Source organism: Bos taurus, chromosome 23 (assembly GCF_002263795.3).
Source record: "Bos taurus isolate L1 Dominette 01449 registration number 42190680 breed Hereford chromosome 23, ARS-UCD2.0, whole genome shotgun sequence".
NCBI classification, from domain to species: domain Eukaryota; kingdom Metazoa; phylum Chordata; class Mammalia; order Artiodactyla; family Bovidae; genus Bos; species Bos taurus.
This window is the reverse complement of record NC_037350.1, coordinates 26,256,728-26,284,339: the sequence shown is the minus strand read 5'-3', so window position 1 is coordinate 26,284,339 and position 27,612 is coordinate 26,256,728. Positions and strand designations below refer to the sequence as shown.

General features: G+C 37.9%; 1 protein-coding gene across 8 annotated transcripts in view; it reads right to left on the bottom strand.

Annotated features, from left to right (window-relative positions):
- LOC107131258 (butyrophilin subfamily 2 member A1-like) overlaps positions 1 to 27,612 on the bottom strand; it is a 109,548-nt gene that overhangs the window by 44,783 nt on the left and 37,153 nt on the right. For 7 of the 8 annotated variants that reach the window (XM_059880602.1, XM_059880604.1, XM_059880608.1 and 4 more), the window contains 5 exons: positions 15,570 to 15,590; positions 12,430 to 12,495; positions 9,508 to 9,528; positions 7,212 to 7,229; positions 1,770 to 1,790 (listed from right to left, as the gene is read on the bottom strand). In XM_059880602.1, the coding sequence (XP_059736585.1) occupies positions 1,770 to 1,790; positions 7,212 to 7,229; positions 9,508 to 9,528; positions 12,430 to 12,495; positions 15,570 to 15,590 (147 nt within the window). The remainder of the gene's footprint in view (positions 1 to 1,769; positions 1,791 to 7,211; positions 7,230 to 9,507; positions 9,529 to 12,429; positions 12,496 to 15,569; positions 15,591 to 27,612) is intronic. The other variant, XM_059880606.1, reaches the window with a different exon arrangement.

The window sequence follows — 27,612 nt, the reverse complement described above, 5'->3', positions numbered from 1 at the left end:
AAATTCTACAAATAATAAATGCTGGAGAAAGTGTGAAGAAAAGGGAATCCTGCTACATTCTTTATGGGAATGTAACTTGGTGTAACCATTATGGCAAAAAGTATCGTGATTTATTTAAAAACTAAAACTACAGTTATTATATACTCCAGCAGTCCCAGTCCTGAACATATTAACATATCAGGAAAAGATAAAGACTAATTTTGAAAATGTGCATATACCATGATGTTCATAACATCACTATTTACAATAGCCAAGACATGGAAGCAACCTAAGTGTTGATCAATGGATAAATGGATAAAGAAATGGGCTATATATCTATATGCATTGGCACATTATACAGTCAGGAAAAAATGAAGTATTGGTATTGGCAGCAACATGGATGGACCTAGAGATTATCATACTCAGTGGAGCAACTCACAGAAAGAAAATCATATATGATACCACTTATATGTGGAATGCAAAATATAATGCATATGAACTGATTTACAAAATAGTTATGGACTCACATAGAAAAAGAACTTACATTTTCCAAAGGGGAAAAGGGATAAATTAGAAATATGGGATCAACTAGATACATGCTACTGTATATAAAATAGATAAACAACAAAGATTTCCTGTATAGCCCAGGGAATTTTATTTAATATCTTGCAATAACCTATAATGAAAAAAAATCTGAAAAAGATTCTATATACCCATATATTTTATACATGAGTTTACATATAAAATATGAATATTTTATATATAATATATCTGAAACACTTTGTGGTACACCTCAAACTAACCCAATATTGTAAATCAACTATATTTCAATAAGCTGAAACTATATTTGAGTCGTATGAAAAACATTTGAAATCATCTTTGGTAATTACATTCCATGAAATTTTAATGAAAATTGATATTTTAGAGGTATGTATAAAGGAACAATTCCTTAGATATAAGTCCTTCTATAATAGTTTGGCAAGAATGCAAATTTTGCAATTAAAATTATGTTTTTGAAAATGCAAAAATAGAACAGATTATTCATTAAAATTTTTCCAAGAGAATCATGTAAAATTATTTGTATACCTGGAAATGTTAAGATAGCATGTTAAAGAAAAGTGAATAAATGATCCTCAAATTCATATTAACTAGTGACTGATATTTACTCATGTTTTAGAGGACAATAGATGGAAAACATCACTCACATGATAGACATCTTTTCTCATCTGTAAATGGGGAAGTTTCATTGACATATTAATAGAAATGATCTCTTGAACTTGATATATGTGGCAGAGTCCTATCTTTGGATGTGTTTCAGAAAGACAAGCAAAATATGCCTATCAGCTTGGTTGCCCTTCAGCTCACCAATTTCTCCATGAAAATACTGAAAGTCTCTAGAAGCAAAAAAAGGCAATGTCCATAGGTAAAGAATGGTATGGAATAAATGAAGTAAGAATAAGAAAAAAAAAAGAAAAAGAAAAAAAAAGAAAAAAAAGAAAAAGAAAAAAGAAAAAAAAAAGAAGAAGGAAAAAAAAAAGAAAAAAGAAGAAAAGAAAAAGAAGAAAAAAAAAAAAAGAATGAAATATGAAAGAAGTTTGTGAAATTAAAAGGAGGTTAACTTTAGGTAACTTAAGAAAGAAGTGCATGAATATTTAATTGAGAGAGAAGGTAGATATCCAGGAGAAGAGCTAGTCAATGGATGGTTATAGGTTAAAAGGCAAAAGACATCAATACAAATAGAAACCATCATTTTGATGGGCTTGGGAGGAAGAGGGTTTTTAAAAATTTACCTGATTTCACTGGAGATTTTTCTGAAAAAGAAAATGAAAAGATCAAAATAAATATAATATAAAAGAGGGAAGGTAATTCAAACTTAATGCAAAAGTTATCTTTCAAATTGAACCCATGTAGATGTGCAAATGTACATGCCATTGCAGGAAGGCACACACACTCACATACTTATACATGTGGCCAGTAGGTGAGAGCCCAGTTTTATCCAGCGAGTGTTTTTCTCAAAGTGAAAATGGGCATAAAATTAGTTAGTATTCTGATTTGAGAGAACTTTTTAGAAATAGCAGTTCTTATACTCACCTTTAAAATGTTCCTTCTCCTCTTTGAGATAATTAGCCTTCTATTATTCAGTTTGTATGTTGTAATAAGTATTTTGCCTTTTAATTAATATGTGTATTCAATCTTGTTATTATGACATTTATATGGTATAAAATAGCCACAAACACTGAATTGGAGGATCTTAAACCACTGCTTTCAGAGGTAATATAGGGTATACCACCTGGGCTCCTCTATTAAGAATATTTACATTACTCGAGGGATATATAACACGGTGCATGTAAACTTATCTTTTGTTGTTGTTGTTCAGTTGTCCTGCTGTGTCCGACTCTTTGCAACCCCATAGACGGTAGCACAACAAGCCTGCATGTCCCTCACCATCTCCCAGAGTTTGCCTAAGTTCACGTTCAGCATATTGATGATGCCATCCAGCCATCTCATCCTCTGATGCCCTCTTCTCCTGCCCTCAATCTTTCCCAGTATCAGGGACTTTTCCAATGAATCCTGTCTTCTCATCAGATGGCCAAAATACTGCAGCTTCAGCTTCAGAATTAGTCCTTTCAGTGAATATTCAGGGTTGATCTCACTTAAAGATTGACTGATTTGGTCTCCTTGCTGTCAGAGGGACTTTCAGCAGTCTTCTCCAGCACCACAGTTCAAAGGCATCAATTCTTCCACATTCTGCCTTCTTTAAGGTCCAGCTGTCACAACCATATGAGACCACTGGAACCTTTGTTGGCAGTGTCTCTGCTTTTCAATACACTGTCTAGGTTTGTCATAGCTTTCCTGCTGATAAAAAATCATCTTCTGATTTTATGGCTGCAGTCACCATCTGCAGTGATTTTGGAGCCCTAGAAAAGGAAATCTGTTACTACTTCCAACTTTTCCCCTTCTGTTTGCCTTGCCAGAAGCCATGATCTTAGTTTTTTTAAGATTTAGTCTTAAACCAGTTCTTTCACTTCCCTCCTTCACTCTCATCAAGAGGCTCTTTAGTTCCTCTTCAGTTTCTGCCATTAGAGTGGTGTCATGTGTGTATCTGAGGTTGCTGATGTTTCCCCCATCTATCTTGATTCCAGCTTGTAAGTCATCTAGCCTGGCATTTCTCATGATGTGCTCAGCATCTAGATTAAACAAACAGGGTGACAGCAGACAGCCCTGTCATACTTCTTTCTCAATCTTGAACCAATCGGTTGTTCCATACGGGGTTCTAACTGTTGCTTCTTGACCCGCAAACAGGTTTCTCAGGAGACAGGTCAGATGGCCTGGTATTCCCGTGTCTCTAAGAGCTTTTCACAGTTTGTCATGATCCACACCCTCAAAGGCTTTAGCATAGTCAATGAAACAGGGACAGATATTTTTCTGAAATTCCCTTACTTTCTCTATTATCCAGTGAATGTTGGAAATTTGATCTCTGGTTCCTCTTCCTTTTCCAAACCCAGCTTGGATATCTGGAAGTTCTTGGTTCAAATTATGTTGAAGCCTAGCATGCAAGATTTTAAGCATGGGAGATGAGTGCAAATATATCTTTTAACTATACACACAGGAATTTTTTCTAAAGTTCCATGAACATAAAATAAGTATTAAAAATCAGTGAAGCAGGTCTAAATGAAGTGACCTGAGCATATCTTGGATGAAATTTTCACTTCATCCACTTGAAAAGCCAATACATTAGAGAATATTACTGATAAAATTTACTTGACTCAGTAGGAATGCCTGCATACATTACAGCAATAGGACAAACTAAATAACAGTCCGTTCAGTTCAGTCACTCAGTAGTATCTGACTCTTTGGCACCCTACAGTCTGCAGCATGCCAGGCCTCCCTGTCCATCACCAACTCCTAGAGTTTACCCAAACTCAAGTCATTGAGTTGGTAATGCCATCCATGGTTTTCTCATCCTCTGTCGTTATCTCCTCCTGCCTTCAATCTTTTCCAGCATCAGGGTCTTTTCAGATGAGTCAGCTCTTCACATCAGGTGGCCAAAGTATTGGAGTTTCAGCTTCAACATCAGTCCTTCCAATGAACATTCAGAACCGATAGCCTTTAGGATGGGTTGGTTGGATCTCCTTGCAGTCCAAGGGACTCTCAAGAGTCTTCTCCAACACCACAGTTCAAAAGCTTCAATTCTTCAGCACTCAGCTGTCTTTATAGTCCAACTCTCACATCCATACATGACTACTGCAAAAACCATAGCCTTGACTAGACAGACCTTTGTTGGCAAAGTAATGTCTCTGCTTTTTAATATGCGATCTAGGTTGGTTATAACTTTACTTCCAAAGAGTAAGCGTCTTTTTATTTCATAGCTGCAGTTACCATCTACAGTGATTTTGTAGCCCAAAAAAATAAAGTCAGCCACTGTTTCTGCTGTTTCCCCATCTATTTGCAATGAAATGATCGGACCATATGCCATGATCTTACTTTTCTGAATGTTGAGCTTTAAGCCAACTTTTTCACTCTCCTCTTTCACTTTCATCAAGAGGCTCTTTAGTTCTTCACTTTCTGCCATTAGGGTTGTGCCATCTACATATCTAGGTAAGTGATCACATCATCGTGATTATTTGTGTGAAGATCTTTTTTGTACAGTTGTTCTGTGCATTCTTGCCATCTCTTCTTAATATCTTCTGTTTCTGTTAGGTACATATCATTTCTGTACTTTATTTCATACTTTGCATAAAATGTTCCTTTGGTATCTCTAATTTTCTTGAAGAGATTTCTAGTCTTTCCCATTCAATTGTTTTCCTCTATTTCTTTGTATTGATCACTGTGGAAAGCTTTCTTATCTCTCCTTGATATTCTTTGGAACTCTGCATTCAAATGGGTATATCTTTTCTTTTCGCCTTTGCTTTTGGCTTCTCTTCCTTTCACAGCTGTTTGTAATGCCTCCTCAGACAGCCATTTTGCCCTTTTGCATTTCTTTTTCTTAGGGATGGTCTTGCTTCCTGTCTCCTGTACAATGTCACGAACCTCCAACCATAATTCATCAGGCACTCTTTCTATCAGATCTAGTCCCTTAAATCTATTTCTCACTTCCACTGTATAATTTTAATGGATTTGATTTAGGTCATGCCTGAATGGTCTAGTGGTTCTCCCTACTTTCTTCAATTTAAGTCTGAATTTGGCAATAAGAGTTCATATTTGAGCCACAGTCAGCTCCTGATCTTGTTTTTGCTGACTCTATAGAGCTTCTCCATCTTTGGCTGCAAAGAATATAATCAATCTGATTTCGGTGTTGGCCATCTGGTGATGTCCATGTGTAGAGTCTTCTTTTGTGTTGTTGGAAGAGGCTGTTTGCTATGACCAGTGCATTCTCTTGGCAAAACTCTATTGGCCTTCACCCTGCTTCATTCTGTACTCCAAGGCCAAATTTGCCTGTTACTCCAGGGTTTTCTTGACTTCCTACTTGTGTATTCCAGTCCCCTATAATGAAAAGGACATCTTGTTTTGGGTGTTAATTCTGAAATATCCTGTAGGTCCTCATAGAACCATTCAAATTCAGCTTCTTCAGCATTGCTGGTCAGGGCATACCTGGATTACCATGATATTGAATGGTTTATTTGGAAATGAACAGAAATCATTCTGTCATTTCTGAGATTGCATTCAAGTACTTCATTTCGAACTCTTTTATTGACTATCATAGCTACTCCATTTCTTCTAAGGAATTCTTGACCACAGTAGTAGATATAATGGTCATCTGAGTTAAATTCATCTGAGTTAAGGTCCATTTTAGTTTGCTGATTCTTAAAATGTTGACATTCACTCTTGCCATCTCCTGTTTGATCACTTCCAATATGCCTGGATTCATGGAACTAACATTCCAGGTTTCTATACAATATTGCTTTTTACAGCATCAGACGTTGCTTCCATCACCAGTCACATCCACAGTTGGGTGTTGTTCTTGCTTTGTGTCCATCTCTTCATTCTTTCTGGAGTTATTTCTCCACTGATCTCCAGTAGCATATTGGGCACCTACGGACCTGGGGAGTTCTTTCAGTTTCCTGTCTTTTTCCCTTTTCATACTGTTCATGGGGTTCTCAAGGCAAGAATACTGAAGTGGTTTGCCATTCCCTATCCAGTGGATCACATTTTGTCAGAACTCTCCAGCATGACCTGTCCTTCTTGGGTGGCCCTACATGGCATGGCTCATAGTTGCAATGTTAGTTAGACAAGGCTGTGGTCCATGTGATTAGATTGGTTAGTTTTCTGTGATTGTGATTTTCTGTCTGCCCTCTGATGGAGAAAGATAAGAGGCTTATGGAAGCTTCCTGATGAGAGAGACTGGAGCAGGTAGCCTATTGCTTCTCCAGTTGATCTTCTGGACCCAGGAATCAAACTGATATCACCTGCATTGCAAGCAGATTCTTTACCCACTGGGCTATGAGGGAAGCCCGAGAGAGAGATAAACAACTGAAAATTTCTTGGAATGTATATTTCTTCTAAAAACACTAAACAAAGTTTGGGTGGCCAAGATGATCATTGTGGCATTCAAAATGCAAAACAAAAATTCAAATAAAAAGGAAAAAATTACCATTGTTGGAAGAAAAAAATTTCCAAGAATAACTTTGGAAATATTCTTATGCCTGGGAGTGCTAGGGTAATGTATCTGGGTACAATGGAAGAATGTGTGTCAAGTTTATGGACCAAGAAGTGAAGCAGAATTTACACAGGCTTTGAAGGCACAATGAATAGACAAACTTCACTCAGCCTATTAGGTATCTCCTCTCAACTGTGTAGATCTAAGGAAGTCTTACTGACCTAAATGTGTGCCCTTAAAAATAGAATATGATGAAGTTCCTGGCTAGGGATGTGCCCAGGAGATAAATAGGATGGAACCCTGTGCTTTCAATTTAATGTTCTCTGTCTCTTCAAGTTTTCAGGGGGCCTGTATCAAGTCCTCAGAGACAGACTGAGGAAAACAGAAAATGTTGATATGTGTAGGAAGGAAATGCTGTGGAATGGGGAAAGTGGAAACTGAAATGGCTTTTAGGAGGAGAAACTAAATGGAAAGAACACCTTCTGAAAAAGTATATAACAAATTTGGAGATATAAGACAGACAACCAGGGAAAGGGCAAGACAGGGAAATCTATGGATTAAGAGATTGTGAATGGTTAGGTGTGAAGAAAGTAGTCATGTAAAAGTCATTTGTGAGTAAGAAGTTTTTACTTACCACTGCTTTCCTGAGGTACTTTAGAAAAATAAAATGCAAAATTTAAGGTCAGTCGTGGAAATGGAAGATCAAGAAACAAAATTTATGGCAAACATTGCCTCCATATTTAAAATTATAACTATCATAAAGTATACATACAAACACATAAACACACAGAAAACACAAACTCTGGACTGTGTATGACAGCTCATTTTTAAAATATAGTATTCTCCTGAAATAGAATAGGGGTTAAAATAAAAGTATTGTTTTAATTGGAGAAAATTATTAAAATAGCAGTTCTGAAGTTGACCTTTCAAACTGCACTTTATCTATGTTGACTGAACTAATTCAATTTATTAGCTCTATAAATTTATTTGTCTACAACTTAATACACAGGGTTAAATCAATTAATGTAACATCTAAAATGTTAAGAGCCATGAGCATTGTTTAACATCTTGAACCAGTATTGTCAAAGAAATGCAGGGTTTGTAGCCTGGATGATTCTGTTCATATGTTTGTCAATAAATGAATACATAAAATACTGTAATGCAAATTGCTATATTAGCTGAAGCCTAAGTGAAGCAGGTTTTTTCATGTATAAAAAAATACATGAGAAAAAGGTATGTAAATACTAAATGATAGTGAAAGGGTTTGTACATCAAAAGACTGAGCATATGTTGGAGAAAACTCACACTTCAGAATCTTAAAACAGGTAAATCTTTGAAATACACCAATACTAAATTTAGTTCACACAAGATAAATGTCTGCTTCCATTGTATCAAAATGAGAAAATCACAGAAGTACTAACGGGGAAAATAGAGTGCCAAATGCAGAAGACAAACAAAATTTGGGCAGACTAAATAAAAAGACATATCATGTAAGTTATTTGTATGATGGTGTTTGGGAACATGCAAATTGATTGTTGAAGGATGTATAAAAACACCAATGAAACCATGCATGGGTTCATAGTGAAATACATTATGAGTCATGTATTTTCCTTCTTCACACTATTGATTAACGAAAGAAAAGAAATCCAATTCATTCAAATAAAAGTAGAATGTCAGAAAGAGACCAGATCAAAAATTGGAAACACTTCCTTCATTTGCTTTTGGGTTCAAATGGACGACCATGTCTTAGCATTAAAACCAAAAGTTTAAAAGTCTACCATACTAATGAGAAGTAACCATTTTCATTCCATATATCCCATCGTGCAAGATTGGAAATGGCCCCATCAGGGGAGTTAAATTATGAGTTCTGTTAAACAGTGTCAGATCCTTGGGTTTGTGTTGGCACTTCTGCTTTTCTCAGAATAGAATATTAGTGTGAATTGATATACAAGCAACGTATTTTAAAAGTGATGAGGGAACATAAAAGGACTTTTTTACACATGGTACAATGGATCAGTAATCAGTTATAGCCTCCTGTTATACTACTAAATTAAATCTCCTCTTAAAGATGTAAATGAAAAACATCAAGAGAAAGAATAAAGTAGATAAACTTTTAATGTTTGAATTAGTGTTTTCTGAATAAATCTATTAAATTTGTATTTTGTACCAATAGAAATTTTGAGGTAAAAGAGGTTGCTCAATACTATCAGTTCAGTTCAGTCACTCAGTCGTGTCTGACTCTTTGCGACCCCATGGAATGCAGTGTGCCAGGCTTCCCTGTCCATCACCAACTCCCAGAGCTTACTCAAATCATGTCCATTGGGTTGGTGATGCCATCCTTATTACATAAAGCATTTGTACACCTGTAAACAAGTGGGTAATAATATCAAGGGTAATGGGAGAGTAGGTTTAGAGCTCACTTGTAATCAAGGAATGTCACTAAATTACTAGCCTTTGAAAGAGCAGAAGGCAGAGTAATTTACTCAACCAATTTGGAGTTTTCTGTTCACTTAAGTTTTGAGTCAGTATCAATCACATAACTATTGTCCCTTGAACTTGAAAGGTCACAATGATTCGACATCAGTGGTCATTTACACAAAAACATCTATTGCATGGGAGTGATGTGGTGATCAGCCTGATATTCCTCATCACTACAAAAATTAGAATCAAATCAAGACAATTCTCAAGAGACACAAAAAGGAAAACACTGAAGGTTATAGACAAAAATAGGTATATAATGAAAAACAAGGGATAGGAAGAGTTGGAACGAGGGAAAAGTAGATGGAAGAAGTTGATATGAAAGTAGTACATATACAAACAATTGGAGAGGGATGAGGGGAAGGATGAGTGAATGGATGCCAAAGAGAAAGAAAGTGAGGAAAAGGTCTTAGTCATTTAAATGGTATGGGAAAAGTGCCAGAAATACTTACCAATTTTATTCCCCAATAAACCTGAAAAATAAAATTCAGAGATCCATGTAAATATCGAAAGGTACAAACACAAAATAATTCTATTCTATTCTAAAATTTGCATTTACAATTCAGTTTACTAGTGTTCAGAAATACACACATGTACACACACAAAACACTCATATAGAGCATGCATATACACAGAGGAGCTCCCACAGGAATATCAACACACACAACCTGATACATCCACAGTGAGAAATCCTCCTTTTGCTCCAAATATTCTCCAGAAATTCAGAGGAGGGCAAAAATCAAGTCAATTTACTATATTGAGAGAGGATTTCAGGAATGTTAGTCGAGGAAGTTTTTAATCATCTTGGCATTAGTTAGGCATTCATTGTTCACTTTGTAAGATGTGATAAGGTATTTGGAAGCTAACACATATGTGAGGAATCAAGGTAGCTTTCTTCATTACACTAGATGCAGATAATGAATTTCAGGATTAAAAACATTTTAGAGACTAGTCTTCATTATGAGCTATGTGCCTCTAATCACATTTAATGTCATCCAATTTGTCCTTAGAGTACAGAATGAAGCAGGACGAAGCTAATAGAGTTTAGTCAAAAGAATGCACCAGTCATAGCTAACACCGTCTTCCAACAGCACAAGGGAAGACTCTACACATGGACATGACCAGATGGTCAACACCGAAATCAGATTGATTATATTTTTGCAGCCAAAGATGTAGGAGCTCTATACAAGCAGCAAGAAAAAGACCAGGAGCTGGCTGTGGCTCAGATCATGAACTCTTTATTGCCAAATTCAGACTTAAATTGAAGAAACTAGGGAAAATCACTAGATCATTCAGGTATGACCTAAATCAAATCCATTATGATTACATAATGGAAGTGAGAAATAGATTTAAGGGACTAGATCTGATAGACAGAGTGCCTGATGAACTATGGATGGAGATTCTTGACATTTACAGGAGACAGGGATCAAGACCATCCCCAAGAAAAAGAAATGCAAAAAAGCAAAATGGTTGTCTGAGGAGGCCTTAAAAATAGCTGTGAAAAGACAGGAAGCCAAAAGCAATGGTAAAAAGGAAAGATATACCCATTTGAATGCAGAGTTCCAAAGAATAGCAAGGAGAGATAAGAGAGCCTTCCTCAGTGATCAATGCAAAGAAATAGAGAAAAACAATAGACCGGGAAAGACTAGAGGTCTCTTCAAGAAAATTAGAGATATCAAGGGAACATTTCATGCAAAGATGGGCTCAATAAAGGACAGAAATTGTATGGACCTAACAGAAGCAGAAGATATTAAGAAGAGGTGGCAAGAATATACAGAAGAACTATACAAAAAAGATGTTCACAACCCAGATAATCAGATTGGTATGATCACTCACTTAGAGCCAGACATCCTGGAATGCAAAGTCAAGTAGGCCTTAGGAAGCATCACTACGAACAAAGCTAGTGGAAGTGATGGGATTCCAGTTGAGCTATTTCAAATCCTAAAAGATGATGCTGCAAAAGTGCTGCACTCAATATGTCAGCAAATTTGGACAACTCAACAGTGGCCACAGGACTGGAGAAGGTCGGTTTTCATTCCAATCCCAAAGAAAGGCAATGACAAAGAATGCTCAAACTACCACACAATTGCACTCATCTCACACACTAGCAAAGTAATGGTCAAAATTCTCCAAGCCAGGCTTCAACAATACGTGAACTGTGAACTTTCAGATGTTCAAGCTGGTTTTAGAAAAGGCAGAGGAACCAGAGTTCAAATTGCCAACATCCACTGGATCATCGAAAAAGCAAGAGAGTTCTGGAAAAACATCAATTTCTGCTTTGTTGACTATGCCAAAGCCTCTAACTGTGTGGATCACAATAAACTGGAAAATTCTGAAAGAGATGGGAAAACCAGACCATCTGACAGGTTGAAAAACCTGTGTGCAGGTCATGAAACAACAGTTAGAACTGGACATGGAACAACAGGCTGGTTTCAAATAGGAAAAGGAGTACATCAAGGCTGTATATTGTCACCCTGCTTATTTAACTTATAGGCAGAGTACACCATGAGAAATGCTGGGCTGAAGGAAGTACAAGCTGGAATCAAGATTGCCGGGAGAAATATCAATAACCTCACATATGCAGATGACACCACCCTTATGGCAGAAACTGAAGAAAATCTAAAGAGCTTCTTGATGAAACTGAAAGAGGAGAGTGAAAAAGTTGGCTTAAAGCTCAACATTCAGAAAACTAAGATCATGGCATCTGGTCTGATCTTTTCATTGCAAATAGATAGGGAAACAGTGGAAACAGTGGCTGATTTATTATGGGGGGCTCCAAAATCACTGCAGATGGTGACTGCAGCCATGAAATTAAAAGACTCTTACTCCTTGGAAGGAAAGTTATGACCAACCTAGACAACATATTAAAAAGCAGAGACCTTAATTTGTCAACAAATGTCGGTCTAGTCAGGGCTATGGTTTTTCCAGTAGTCATGGATGATTATGAGAGTTGGACTATAAAGAAAATTGAGCACAGAAGAATTGATCCTTTAAACTGTGGTGTTGGAGAAGACTCTTGAGAGTCCCTTGGACTGCAAGGAGATCCAACCAATCCATCCTAAAGGAGATCAGTCCTTGGTGTTCATTGGAAGGTCTGATGTTGAAGCTGAAACTCCAAAACTGTGGCCACCTGATGCGAAAAGCTGACTCTTTTGAAAAGACCCTGATGTTGGGAAAGATTGAAGGCAGGAGGAGAAGGGGATGACAAAGGATGAGATGGTGAGATGGCATCACCGACTCAATCGACATTAGTTTGGGTGAACTCTGTGAGTTGGTGATGCAGAGGGAGGTTTGGCGTGCTGCCGTTCATGGGGTCGCCTAGAGTCAGACATGAATGAGCAACTGAACTGAATTGAACTGAATGAATACATCACCTTGATTTGGGATGTTTCTCTTTTGATCCACATCTGAATGAAGCACAGGTGATTTACATCTACTGCCTGTAAGAAAATACAACATTCAATGCCATTGAAGCAAGAATTACCACTTTTTCAAGAAAGTGCTCCAAGAACAACTTTAGAAATATTTCTATATTGGGAAGCCTAGGGTAATCCTATTTGGGCACAGTGGAAGAATGAGTGTCAACCTCATGGATCAAGAAATAAAGCAGAATGCTTACATGCTCTGAAGGGAGAGTGAGAGGCAAACGTCACTGAGCACATTACACATCTTCTTCTCTATCTCTGCAGGTTTGGGGAAGTCTCATAACAATAAACATGGGCCCTAGACGCAGGCATTTTACAGAGGTCCTAACAAGGGATGTGTCCTTGGTGATAACCAGAATGGAACTCAATGCCTTTTAACATAATGTCCTTCCTCATCTCCATTTTGTAGTGAGCCTATGGCATGTCTCTGAAAAACAGGAACAAGCTAATGTTTACAGGAAAGAAGGATAAGGGATGGAAAATAGAAGATTAAAAATGGATTTTAGATGGGGGAACTGAAGAGAGAGACTCTCTAAGAGGAAGCCTGTAATTCAACTGGGAGACACAAAGACAAGCATCCAGGACAAGCACAATACAATGGAAAGCATCTGCGTTAAGAGATGGGGCCTCAAGAAATCAGTCATGCTAAAGAGGTGTTTGCGAAGGTTTAGAATACTAACCATTTTGATCTTGAACTTCTATAGAAAAATAAAGTGAAATTTTAAGTTCTGTATCATGGGAATGGAACACTAAGAAGCAAACTGTATTACAAAATACATATTAAATTCATTTCGATGTGAATGCAAAAAAAAATACAAAGAAAAAGATATATACAAGTTTGGTAAAGAGCTATTTTGGCAAGGGAGTATTCTTCCAGAGGATTACAGTGGTTAAAAGGAAAAGCAGTATCATAATGGGGTAAAAACATTGAAATTATACTTCTGAAGTTTACCTTTGAAACATGGTCTTTTCCTAACATAAAATCAGACACTACTGTACATGTGGGTTATTGTAGTATGAACTTCTTCTGGCTTCCTACAGACTGTAAAGAGATAGTTTGGAAACTACTATTTCCCCTGAAACAATATAAATGAAAACTTCAAGTGGATACCTGAGGCCAAACTTTAGGCTTTGACTTAATGTTTTCTTGAAAAACTCTTTTAAACATCTATGAAAGTTGCTTCTCAGTTCATTAACATAACATTTCATTATGTATGAATATGATATGGTAATGGGTGACCTTTTCTTAACAGGTGATGTTATCCTAAGCACATTGAGAAAATGTGCAGTTTGCAGACCTAGTAATTTTGAAATTAAAAAAAAAAAAAAGAGCATACAATAATTGGTAGAACACATCTATACCAGTAACAGTTAGGTATGTGGTCAGTGTGAATGTGAGGTTAGCCTTAGAGCTCATATTGGCCAAAAATGACATCTGAAACTCTAGTCTTTTAAAGAACAGAAGGAAGACAAAATTTGCTCAGCAAATGTGTTGCTATCCGCCCACTTAAATTTTGGCTCAGAGTCAGTCATACAGTTACTATCCCTTGAATTTGAAATGTTACAGAGATTCTACATCTATGGTCACTTGCAGGAAAATTTATTTAGAATTGAAAGAATGTAGTTATCAGCCTGATATCACTTATCCCTACAAATATAACCAAAGGAAGTCAATTTTCTGGAGACAGAAAAGGAAGAAGAGAAAAAAAAAAAAGAAGAAGAAGGCCTAATGTTTAGAGAGAAAAAAAAGATATGTAAAGAAAAACAAATAATGAGAAAGGATGGAATTAGGGAAAAGAGAAAAAGGAATAAATATAGGGGTAGTCCATATCCAGAAAACCATCTATTTCTGCTTTATTGACTATGTCAAAGCCTTTGTGTGGATCACAATAAACTGTGGACAATTCTGGAAGAGATGGGAATGTCGGACCACCTGACCTGCCTCTTTATTTATTTATTTTTTTTTCTGACCTGCCTCTTGAGAAACCTATATGCTGGTCAGGTAGCAACAGTTAAAACAGGACATGGAACAACAGACTGGTTCCAAATAGGAAAAGGAGTACGTCAAGGCTGTATATTGTCACCCTGCGTATTTAACTTATATGCAGAGTATATCATGAGAAAGGCTGAGCTGGAAGAAGCACAAGCTGGAATCAAAATTGCCGGGAGAAATATCAATAACCTCAGATATACAGATGACACCACCCTTATGGCAGAAAGTGAAGAGGAACTAAAACGCCTCTTGATGAAAGTGAAAGTGGAGAGTGAAAAAGTTGGCTTAAAGCTCAACATTCAGAAAACTAAAATAATGGCATCTGGTCCCATCACTTCATGGGAAATAGATGGGGAAACAGTGGCAGACTTTATTTTTGGGAGCTCCAAAATCACTGCAGATGGTGACTGCAGCCATGGAATTAAAAGACGCTTACTCCTTGGAAGGAAAGTTACGACCAATCTAGATAGCATATTGAAAAGCAGAGACATTACTTTGCCAACAAAGGTCCATCTAGTCAAGGCGATGGTTTTTCCAGTGGTCATGTATGGATGTGAGAGTTGGACTGTGAAGAAAGCTGAGTGCTGAAGAATTGATGCTTTTGAACTGTGGTGTTGGAGAAGACTCTTGAAAGTCCCATGGACTGCAAGGAGGTCCAACCAGTCCATTCTAAAGGAGATCAGTCCTGGGTGTTCTTTGGAAGGAATGATGCTAAAGCTGAAACTGCAGTACTTTGGCTACCTCATGCGAAGAGTTGACTCATTGGAAAAGACTCTGAGGCTGGGAGGGATTGGGGGCAGGAGGAGAAGGGGACAACAGAAGATGAGATCACTGGATGGCATCACGGGCTCGAAGGATGTGAGTTTGAGTGACTCCAGGAATTGGTGATGAACAGGGAGGCCTGGCGTGCTGAGATTCATGGGGTCACAAAGAGTCAGACACAACTTAGCAATTGAACTGAACTGAGTCCATATCCAAAAGGTTGAAGATGGAAGAGGGTAAAGATAAGCTGGTGGATGATATATGGTAAGAAAGGCAGGGATTTGTGAGCAGTCTTTTAAATGGTGTTGAGGCAAAAGATGTTAGAAACACTTACCAAAAACTTTTCCATGATCGTCTAAAATATAAAATGAAGAGTCCAGGTAAATATGAAAAGAAACAAAGATAAGTTAATCTTATTGACTATTTTGAAATTATAAATAATTTTTCCTTATTCACATTCATACAAAACAGGAAAATACATATGGAATATGCATACACACTCAGGAGCGTAAGCATATATTCACACACATGCACACACAAACACACACATATACAAAGAGGCGCACACATTCTCAGTGACCAAACCCTCTCTTTTGCTCAACAATATAGGCCAAAAATAGAGAGAGGCATAATCTTGGTAATTTAACAACACTGAGAGATAATTTTAGGAATGTTGTTTTTGGAATTTACCTTTTAAAAAAGCTTATAATCATCTTTGATATTAGCTAGATTTTCATTCAGTTTGTAAGATATAAGATATTTGGATGTTAGCACACATGTCAAGGGATCACAGTAGCTTTTGGTCAATAAACTGGATATAAATACTTAATTACAGAATTGGAAAAAAATTCTTCCAGAATTTACTGGGTGTCTCTATTCACATTTATGTCACCCATGAAAATGCCTAGTTGTATAATGTGGTTTCTGTACTGACCCTCTCCTAAATGATACACATCTGATTTATCTAGTGACTGTAAGAAAAATAAAATATTCAATACCAGTGAAGCGAGTTACAAATTACAGTATATGAAAGTGACTTACACTAATGCATTACACAACAGCCACACTGAAAATGACAGTAATTCCCAGATATGTGATTACTAGCATTAAATGGACGGGAAAGAAATGTTTGCAGATTTTGCAACAACAAGACAAATCACAGAAGGACAAATGGAGAAAACTGAAAAAATAATCAATAGAGAAACATCCATTGTAAAGACAGAAAGGTGAGACAAAATCGTATAAGAATGTGTGCATTTTGACTTTGAAGAAGATGGAGATAACATCTTTTCTGATGATAATAGATAAGAAACACCTTTCATCATGACAACAGATGAAACCATGTCTAGATGCACAGTCAGTTCAGTCCCTCGGGTGTGTCTGACTCTTTGCGACCTCATGAACTGCAGCATGCCAGGCCTCCCTGTCCATCACCAACTCCTGGAGTTTATTCAAACTCATGTCCATTGAGTCAGTGATGCCATCCAACCATCTCATCCTCCATCGTCCCCTTCTCCTCCCGCCTTCAATCTTTCCTAGCATCAAAATCTTTTCAAATCAGTCAGTTCTTCATCAGGTGGTCAAAATATTGGAGTTTCAGCTTCAGCATCAGTCCTTTCAATGAATATTCAGGACTAATTTCCTTTAGGATTGACTGATTGGATCTCCTTGCAGTCCAAGGGACTCTCAAGAGTCTTTTCCAACACCACAGTTTAAAAGCATCAATTCTTGGACTCTCAGCTTTCTTTACAGTCCAACTCTTACATCCACACATGACTACGGAAAAACTATAGCTTTGATTAGATGGACCTTTGTTGGCAAAATAATGTCTCTGCTTGTTAATAAGATGTCTAGGTTGGTCATAACTTTTCTTCCAAGGACCAAGTGTCTTTTAATTTCATGGCTACAGTCACCATCTGCAGTGATTTTGGATCCCCCAAACATAAAGTCTATCACTATTTCCCCATCTATTTGCCATGAAGTGATGGGACTGGATGCCACGATCTTAGTTTTCTGAATATTGAGATTTAAGCCAACTTTTTCACTCTCCTCTTTCACTTTCATCAAGAGGATCTTTAGTTCGTTGCTTTCTGCCATAAGGGTGGTGTCATCTGCATATCTGAGGTTATTGTTATCTCTCCTGGCAATCTTGATTCCAGCTTGTGCTTCATCCAGTCCAGCATTTCTCATGATGTATTCTGGATATAAATTAAATAAGGAGAGTGACAATATACAGCCTTGATGTACTCTTTTTACTATGTGGAACCAGTCTGTTGTTCCATGTCCAGTTCTAACTGTTGCTACTTGACCTGCATACAGATTTCCCAGGAGTCAGGTCAGGTGATCTGGTATTCCTATCTCTTTAAGAGTTTTCCACAGTTTATTGTCATCCACACTGTCAAAGGCTTTGGCATAGTCAATAAAGCAAAAGTAGATGTTTTTCTGGAACTCTCTTGCTTTTTTGATGATCCAGTGGATGTTAGCAATTTGATCTCTGGTTACTCTGCTTTTTCTAAATCCAGCTTGAACATCTGCAAGTTCATGGTTCAAATACTATTGAATTCTGGCTTGGAGAATTTTGAGCATTCCTTTGCTAGGTGTGAGATGAGGGCAATTGGGTGCTAGTTTGAGCATTCTTTGGCATTGCCTTTCTTTGGGATTGCAATGAAAACTGACATTTTCCAGTCCTGTGGCCACTGCTGAATGTCCAAATTTGCTGACAGGTTGAGTGCAGCACTTTCACAGCATCATCTTTTAGGATTTGAAATAGCTCAACTGGAATTCCATCACCCCCACTAGCTTTGCATGTAGTGATGCTTCCTAAGGCCCACTTGACTTCACATTCCAGAATGCCTGGCTCTAGTTGAGTGATCACACTGTCGTGATTATGTGGGTCATGAAGATCTTTTATGTATAGTCCTGGGTATTCTTGCCACCTCTTCTTAATATCTTCTGCTTCTGTTAAGTCCATACCATTTCTGTCCTTTATTGTGCCCATCTTTGCATGAGAATTTCCTTTGGTGTCTCTAATTTTCTTGAAGAGATCTTTAGTCTTTCCCATGTTATTGTTTTCCTCTATTTCTTTGCACTGATCACTGAAGAAGGCTTTCTTATCTCTCCTTGCTATTCTTTGGAACTCTGCATTCAAATAGGTATATCTTTCTTTTTCTCCTTTGCTTTTCACTTCTTTTCTTTTCATAGCTATTTGCAAGGCCTCCTCAGACAACCATTTTGCCTTTTTGCATTTCTTTTTCTTGGGGATGGTCTTGATCACTGCCTCTTGTACAATGTCATGAACCTCTGTCCATAGTTCTTCAGGCACTCTATCAGATATAATCCCTTGAATCTACTTGTCACTTCCACTGTATACTCATAAGGGATTAGATTTAGGTCATACCTGAGTGGTCTAGTGGTTTTCCCTACTACTTCAAATTAAGTCTGAATTTTGCAATAAGAAGTTCATGGTCTGAGCCACAGTCAGCTGCTGGTCTTGTGTTGCTCACTGTATAGAGCTTCTCCAACTTCAGCTCCAGAGAATATAATCAATCTGATTTTGGTGTTGACCATTTGGTGTTGTCCATGTGTAGAGTCTTCTCTTGTGTTGTTGGAAGAGGGTGTTTGCATTGATCAGTTTGCTCTCTTGGCAAAAGTCTATTAGCCTTTGCCTTGCTTCATTTTGTACTCCAAAGCCAAACTTGCCTGTTACTATCTCTTGACTTCCTACTTTTGCATTCCAATCCCCTATGATGAAAAGGACATTTGTTTTGGGTATTAGTTCTGGAGGTCTTGCAGGTCTTCATAGAACCATTCAACCTCAGCTTCTTTGGCATTAGTGTTTGGGGAATAGACTTGGATTACTATGATACTGAATGGTTGCCTTGGAAATGAACAGAGATCATTCTGTCATTTTTTTAGATTGCACCCAAGTACTGCATTTCAGACACTTTTGTTGACTATGAGGGCTACTTCATTTCTTCTAAGGAATACTTGCCCACAGTAGTAGATATAATGGTCATCTGAATTAAATTCACCCATTCAGTCCATTTTAGTTCACTAATTTCTAAAATGTCACTTCAGTTCAGTTGCTCAGTCATGTCTGACTCTTTGAGACCCTGTGGAGTGCAGCATGCCTAAAATGTATGAGAGAGTCAATTCCTAGGCAAGTTGATAAGAAGTCCACGGTCCCTGAGGAGGAGAGAGGGGTCTGGGGCTCTTTAAGAGGAGATAGGGGTCTGGAATTTTCAAGGAGGAGGAAAGGACAAAGGTCTTTTCTCTCTCTCTCTCTCTCTCTCTCTCTCTGTCTGCATTTCTTAGTCTTAGTCACAAAACATTTTTCTCTTTAAGCCAGAAATTGATGATTACACAGCAAACAACTCAGTTTAAACTCTGTACTAAGGGGTATATAACAACAATGTATCCCCCTTGAGGACAATTTCTCCTTCCTGAAAACCTGACTAATCTTGATATCTTAGGATGTATATTATGGAGTGGGTCTTGTAAAATCTTTCTATTGTTAAGTTTTAATCCTGTTATCTTAAAATATAAATTGTCTTGGAGTGGGTCAGGTAGAATTTTTACAACCTTGAGACATTCTTTTCATTTATTGTAATAACTAATTAAAAAAAAATATTTAGCTCCCTTGCTAAAGACTAGCAAGTGGGGCACTCTCCATCCCCCTTCTGATGTCTACGTCAGAATCTTTCTCTGTCCCTTTTCACTGTAATAAAATTCTGCTACACAAAGCTCTTGGACTTCCCTGATGGCTCAGATGGTAAAATGTCTACAATGCGGGAGAACCAGGTTCTATCCCTGGGTCAGGAAGGTCTCCTGGAGAAGGAAATGACAACCCACTCCAATACTCTTGCCTGGAAAGCGACTTCACTTTCACTTTCACACAAAGCTCTTGAGTGATTAAGCCTGGTCCGTGGTCCCGAAGCTAAATCTTCTTCAGAGATCCTGAATCTGACATCGTTCACTGTAAGCTATCAATGTCAATTTTCACTCTTGCACCTCCTGTTTGACCACTTCCAATTTACCTTGATTCATGGGCCCAGCATTCCAGGTTCCTATGCAATATTGTTCTTTAAAGCATCAGACTTTACTTCCATCACCAGTCACATCCACAACTGGGCATTGTTTTTGCATTGACTGTCCCTTCATTCTTTCCAGAGTTAATTCTCCACTCATTTCCAGTAGCATACTGGGCACCTACCAACCTGGGGAGTTCATCTTCAGTGTCAGTATCAAATCTTTTTGTTTTTGCATACTGCTTATGGGGCAAGAATACTGAACTGCTTTGCCATTCCCTTGTCCAGTGGATTACATTTTGTCAGAACTCTTCAACACATGGTTGTCTGAGGGGGCCTTACAAATAGCTGAGAAAAGAAGAGAAGCTAAAAGCAAAGGAGAAAAGGAAAGATATACCCATCTGAATGCAGAGTTTCAAAGAATAGCAAGGAGAGATAAGAAAGCCTTCCCCAGTGATCAGTGCAAAGAAATAGAGGAAAACAATAGAATGGGAAAGACTAGAGATCTCTTCAAGAAAATTAGAGATACCAAGGGAATATGTCATGCAAACATGAGCACAATAAATGACAGAAGGTGTATGGACGTAACAGAAGCAGAAGATATTAAGAAGAAGTGGCAAGAATACAGAGAAGAACTATACAAAACAGACCTTAATGGCCCAGATAACCAAGATGGTGTGATCATTCACCTAGAGCCAGACATCCTGCAGTCCAAAGTCAAGTGGGCCTTAGGAAGCATCACTACAAACAAAGCTAGTGGAAGTGATGGAATTCCACTTGAGCTATTTAAAATCCTAAAAGATGGTGCTGTGAAAGTGCTGCACTCAATATGCCAGCAAATTTGGAAAACTCAGCAGTGGCCACAGGACTGGAAAAGGTCAGTTATCATTGCAATCCCAAATAAAGGCAATGCCAAAGACTGTTCAAACTTCTGCACAATTAGACTCACTTCACACCTAGCAAAGTAATGGTCAAAATTCTCCAAGCCAGGCTTCAGCAGTACATGAACCATGAACTTGCAGATGTTCAAGCTGGATTTAGAAGAGGCAGAGGTACCAGAGATCAAATTGCCAACTTCCACTGGGACATAGATAAAGCAATAGCGTCCCAGAAAAAGATCTACTTCTGCTTTATTGACTATGCCAAAGCCTTTGACTGTGGATCACAACAAACTGTGGAAAATTCTTCAAGGATACCAGACAATTTACCTGCCTTCTGAGAAATCTGTATGCAGGTCAAAAGCAACAGTTAAAACAGGACATGGAACAAGGGACTAGTTCCAAATTTGGAAAGGAGTACATCAAGGCTGTATATAGTCACCCTGCTTATTTAACTTGTATGCAGAGTACAACATGCAAAATGCTGGGCTGTATGAAGCACAAACTAGAATCAAAATTGCCCAGAGAAATATCAGTAACCTCAGATTTGCAGATGACACCTCCCTTATGGCAGAGGGTGAAGAACTAAAGAGCCTCTTGTTGAAAGTGAAAGAGGAGAGTGAAAAAGTTGGCTTAAAGCTCAACATTCAGAACACTAAGATCATGGCATCCAGTCCCATCACTTCATAGCAAATAGATGGGGAAACAGTGGAAACAGTGACAGACTTTATTTTGGGGGGATCCAAAATCATGGCAGATGGTGACTGTAGCCATGAAATTAAAAGACGCTTTCTCCTTGGAAGAAAAGCTATGACCAAACTAGACAGCATATTAAAAAGCAGAGACATTACTTCGCCAACAAAGGTCTGTCTAGTCAAAAGTATGGTTTTTCCAGTAGTCATGTATGGATGTGAGAGTTGGACTATCAAGAAAGCTGAGTGCCAAAGAATTGATGCTTTTGAGCTGTGGTGTTGGAGAAGACTCTTGAGAGCCCCTTGGCCTGCAGGGAGATCAAACCAGTCAATCCTAAAGGAAATCAGTCCTGAATATTCATTGGAAAGACCGATGCTGAAGCTGAAACTGCAATATTTTGGCAACCTGATGCAAAGAACTGACTCATTGGAAAAGGCCCTAATGCTGGGAAAGACTGAAGGCAGGAGGAGAAGGGACAACAGAGGATGAGGTTGTTGGATGGTATCACTGACTCAATGGACAAGAGCTTGAGCAAGCGCCAGGAGTTGTTGATGAGCAGCAAAGCCTGGCACGCTCCAGTCCATGGGGTTGCAAAGAGTTGGACATGACTGAGTCACTGAACTGATAGAACCTTCACTGGTATTTTGATAGGCAAGCTTCACACAGCCAGTTAGTGATCTTCTCTGATTTCTGCAGGTCTGGGGAAGTCATATTAAAATAAATGTGTGCCCTAGATATTAGAATGCAACAGAGGTCCTAACTGGAGTTGAGTCCTGAGAAATAAAAAGAATGGAACCCAGTGACTTCCAACCTAATGTACTTTATCCCATGGGTTTATCATTGGCTTATAACAAGGCTCTGAAAAATAGAAAAAAAAATCTAATGTTTATAAGAAAGGAATGATGTGAAATGGTATAAGAAGGAAGTGAAATGGGTTTTAGAATGGACACTAATAGGAGGGATAATCTACAAAGAAATCTATAGCAAAAGTAAAGAAAAAAGACATCCATGAGAAAATCAGTATGGGGAAAATCATATGGTTAAGAGACTGGGAATATTAGGGCCTCAAGAAATCAGTCATGAAAAAGTAGTTTGTGAGTATCAAGTTTTAAGAATACTTATCACTTCCTTTCTTAGGTACTTAATAAAAGTAAAATGGAAAGTTTAAGATCAATATCAAGGAATTAGAATGCCAAGAAACAAAATTTACTTAAAAAAATAACTTTGGAAATATTCTTATGCCTGGGAAAGCTAGGGTAAACTATTTGGGCACAGTGGAAGAATGTGCCTCAAGTTTAGGGACGAAAAGTAGGAAGCAAATTTTATATAGACTTTGAAGGGACACTGAGTAGACAAACTTCACTCAGCATGTTAGGCATCTTTTCTCATCTCTGAAGATTTGGGGAAGTCACATTGGCCTAAATGTATGCCTTTAAAATGGAATATGATGAAGTGCTTAACTAGGGATATGTCCTGGGAGATAAACAGGATAGAATGCTGTGCTTTCAACTTAATATTCTTCATCTCATCAACTTTTTAGTGAGCATATAACAAATGTCTGAAAAACAGAGAAAACTAATATATATATGGGAAAGAAGTTATGTGGAATGGGAAAAGGAGGGGTTGAAATGGGTTTTTGAAGGGATACTAAATGAAGAAAACTTTCTCTGAGGAGGTAAATATTCCACAGAGAACATTTAGGAAGTAACTAAAATTTGAAGATATAAGAGCTTTATTGACTATGCCAAAGCCTTTGACTGTGTGGATTACAATAAACTGTGGAAAATCCTTAAAGAGATGGGAATACCAGACCACCTGACCTGCCCATTGAGAAATTTGTATGCAGGTCAGGAAGCAACAGTTAGAACTGGACATGGAACAACAGACTGGTTCCAAATAGGAAAAGGAGTACGTCAAGGCTGTATATTGTCACCCTTTTATTTAACTTATATGCAGAGTACATCATGAGAAACACTGGACTGGAAGAAACATAAGCTGGAATCAAGATTGCCAGGAAAAATATCAATAACCTCAGGTATGCAGATGACATTACCCTTATGGCAGAAAGTGAAGAGGAACTCAAAAGCCTCTTGATGACAGTGAAAGTGGAGAGTGAAAAAGTTGGCTTAAAGCTCAACATTCAGAAAACGAAGATCATGGCATCTGGTCCCATCACTTCATGGGAAATAGATGGGGAAACAGTGGAAACAGTGTCAGACTTTATTTTTCTGGGCTCCAAAATCACTACAGATGGTGACTGCAGCCATGAAATTAAAAGATGCTTACTCCTTGGAAGGAAAGTTATGACCAACCTAGATAGCATATTCAAAAGCAGAGACATTACTTTGCCAACAAAAGGTCATCTAGTCAAGACTATGGTTTTTCCTGTGGTCATGTATGGATGTGAGAGTTGGACTGTGAAGAAGGCTGAGCACCGAAGAATTGATGCTTTTGAACTGTGGTGTTGGAGAAGACTCTTGAGATTCCCTTGGACTGCAAGGAGATCCAACCAGTCCATTCTGAAGGAGATCAGCCCTGGGATTTCTTTGGAAGGAATGATGCTAAAGCTGAAACTCCAGTACTTTGGCCACCTCATGCGAAGAGTTGACTCATTGGAAAAGACTCTGATGCTGGGAGGGATTAGGGGCAAGAGGAGAAGGGGACGACAGAGGATGAGATGGCTGGATGGCATCACTGACTCAATGGACGTGAGTGTGACTGAACTCCAGGAGGTGGTGATGGACAGGGAGGCCTGGCATGCTGCGATCATGGGGTCACAAAGAGTCGGACACGAATGAGCGATTGATCTGATCTGAAGAGAGACATTTAAGAGAAGGGCAAGACAAAGAAACATATGGATTAAGTGATTGGGAGTGGTTAGGCCTCAAGAAATTATTTATGTAAAAGTGGACTATAGTAATGTTTTGGGAATACTTATCATTGCTTTTCTGGAGTTCTTCAGAAAAATAAAATGGAAAGTTCAAGGTCAATATTATGCAAATGTAAGATCAAGAAATAAAATTCATGAAAAATACATATTTAGAATTATAACTAGCAGTGCACATACATATACACACAAACACACATAGAGACACAAACAGTGGTCTATAGATGAGAGCTCATTTTCAAAAAATTATAGTATTTTTTTTTAAAGACTAGGGATAAAAATAGAAGTACTGTCTTAATTGAGGAAAATTATTAAAAACATAGTTCTAAAGCTTACCATTTTGAAATATTCTTTGTTGACAATACTAGTGTTAAAATTCAGTTTACTAGATCTACTAATCCTTTGGCTGTTAATTATAGGTGGGGTTAAACTGATTATTGTTTAACACCTAAAATGCATTAAGAAGCCATGAACATTGTTTAACATCTTGAACCAGTGTTGTAAAAGAAATGCAGAATTTGTATCCTGGATGATTTATTCATATGTTTTTCAACAAATGAATACATAAACTCCTGTTATTAAAATTTCAATTTTAGCTTATTCCTAAGTGAAGCAGGTCTTTCATGTTGGAACATGAAAGAAGGCATTTAAGTACTAAATGATAGTTAAAGTGTACATCAAAAGACAGAATATATTGGAGAAAACTCATACTTCAGAAGCTTGAAACTGGTCAATTTTTGAAACATACCAACACTAATATTTGGTTGACACAAAAGGAATGCTTGCCTAGCTTATATCAAGAACAGAAATTACAGGTTAATGGGAAAATGGGATACAAAATGCAATCTGGCTGTGTGCTCAGTCGCTTCATTCATGTCTAACTTTGAGAGCCTATGGACTGTAGCCCACCAGGCTCCTCTGTCCATGGGGAGAGAGATTCTCCAGGCAAGAATACTGGAGTGGGTTGCCATGCCCTTCTCCAGGGGATCTTTCAGACCCAGAGATCAAACCCATGTCTCTTGCATTGCAGGTGGATTCTTTACCACTGAGCCACTGGGGAAGCCTACCAAATGCAGAAGGCAAACTAAATTTGGGAACTCTAAATAAAAAGTGAAATAATGTAAGCTATTTGTATGATGGTGTTGGGATAGATGGAAATTGATTGTTGAAGAAAGCATGAAATGGATGAAACCATCCTAGATTCTCAGTAAAATACATTATGAGCCATGCCTTTTTCCTCTTCACAGCAACTGATAAATAAATTTTTTAAAAAAGAAATTGAGTTCATTCAAATAAGAGGAAATCAGTCCTGAATGTTCATTGGAAGGACTGATGTTGAAGCTGAAACTCCAATACTTTGGCCACCTGATGTGAAGAGCTGACTCATCTGAAAAGACCCTGATGCTGGGAAAGATTGAAGGCAGGAGAAGAAGGGGATGACAGAGGATTAGATGGTTGGATGGCATCACCGACTCAGCAGACATGAGTTTAAGTAAACTCCTGGAGTTCGTGATGGACAGGGAAGCCTGGCATGCTGCAGCCCACAGGGTCCCAAAGAATTGGACATGACTGAGTGGCTGAACTGAACTGAGTGAAGTAAGAGGAAGGAGAAAGGTCAAACACTGGAAGCACTTCCTTAGTTTTTTCTTGGGCTCATATGAACTCTCATTTATTATAATTTATAACAAAACTCCATCTTACTAATGAGAAGTAATAAAGTTTTCTTTCCATACACATGATAGTGCAAAAAGATCCAAGTCTGGCAATGGCCTCATCAGAGAAGTTAGGAGTTCTGAGTTAAACAGTATCAGATCCTTGGATTTGTGCTGGCCTTTCTACCTTTTTTTAAACAGAAAATAAGTATGACTCAATATATGAGTATGTATTTAAAAAGTGATGAAGAAACATAAAGGGACCTTCTGTACACAAGGGTTAATGGATAAATAATCACTTTTAGCCTATTATTATACTGTCATATTCCATTTCTCTTGAAGCAAAAATGTAAATGAAAGACATCAAGAGAATAAAGAAGGTAAAAATTTGGTGTTTGAATTAGTGTTTTCTGAATAAATCTCTTAAGTTTGTATTTTGCACTGAAGGAGGTAAAAGACAGAACAGGTTCCATCTTGAAAACAGGACTCCATCTTGGGCCGGACTGTGGACTTTGAGCTATGTGCCCTGTATCTATGGGAATGACATACAAACTGGAAAACCAGACACCCTGGATGAAGGAGCCTCAGGACTTGTACCTAGACTCTCCTTCACCTAAAAAACATGCTAATTATCTCTGTAGTAGAACAAAGTCATAAATCCCATTATGCTTATCGGGGTACGACCACAGGCCTATTGATAAATGTCTACTGTTTAACTATCTAGGCTTATGACACGTGAATCATGGGTTAACTTTGATCGTATCTTTCTTTTCCCTTGTCCAGACTAGTTTCAAGGAAATTGGGGAGGTGGGTTTGAGCATGTATACTTAGGGTATATAAGGTTTTCACAAAAACTGGTCAGGGTCCTTGGCTAAGAGGAGACTCTGCCTTGGGCCTGCCAGTGTAATAAACTGCACCCCACTATCTGCATTGTCCTTCTGAGTAAGCTTGTTTCCCGGAACATGTGGCTACAATAGCACCAACTGTAATTTTGAATTAAAAGAAGCTGCACAATACTACATAAAGCATTTGTATAACTTGGAACAAATGGGTAATAATATCAAGGGAAATGGGAGAGTAGGTTTAGAGCTCACATGTGATAAAGGAACATCATCTGAATTAATAGTCTTTGGGAGAGCAGAAGGTAGAGGAATTTACTCAGCAAATTTGGAGTTTTCTGTTAAGTTTTGCATCAGTATCAATTGAGTAGTGAACTTGAAATGTCACAGTAATTCAACAC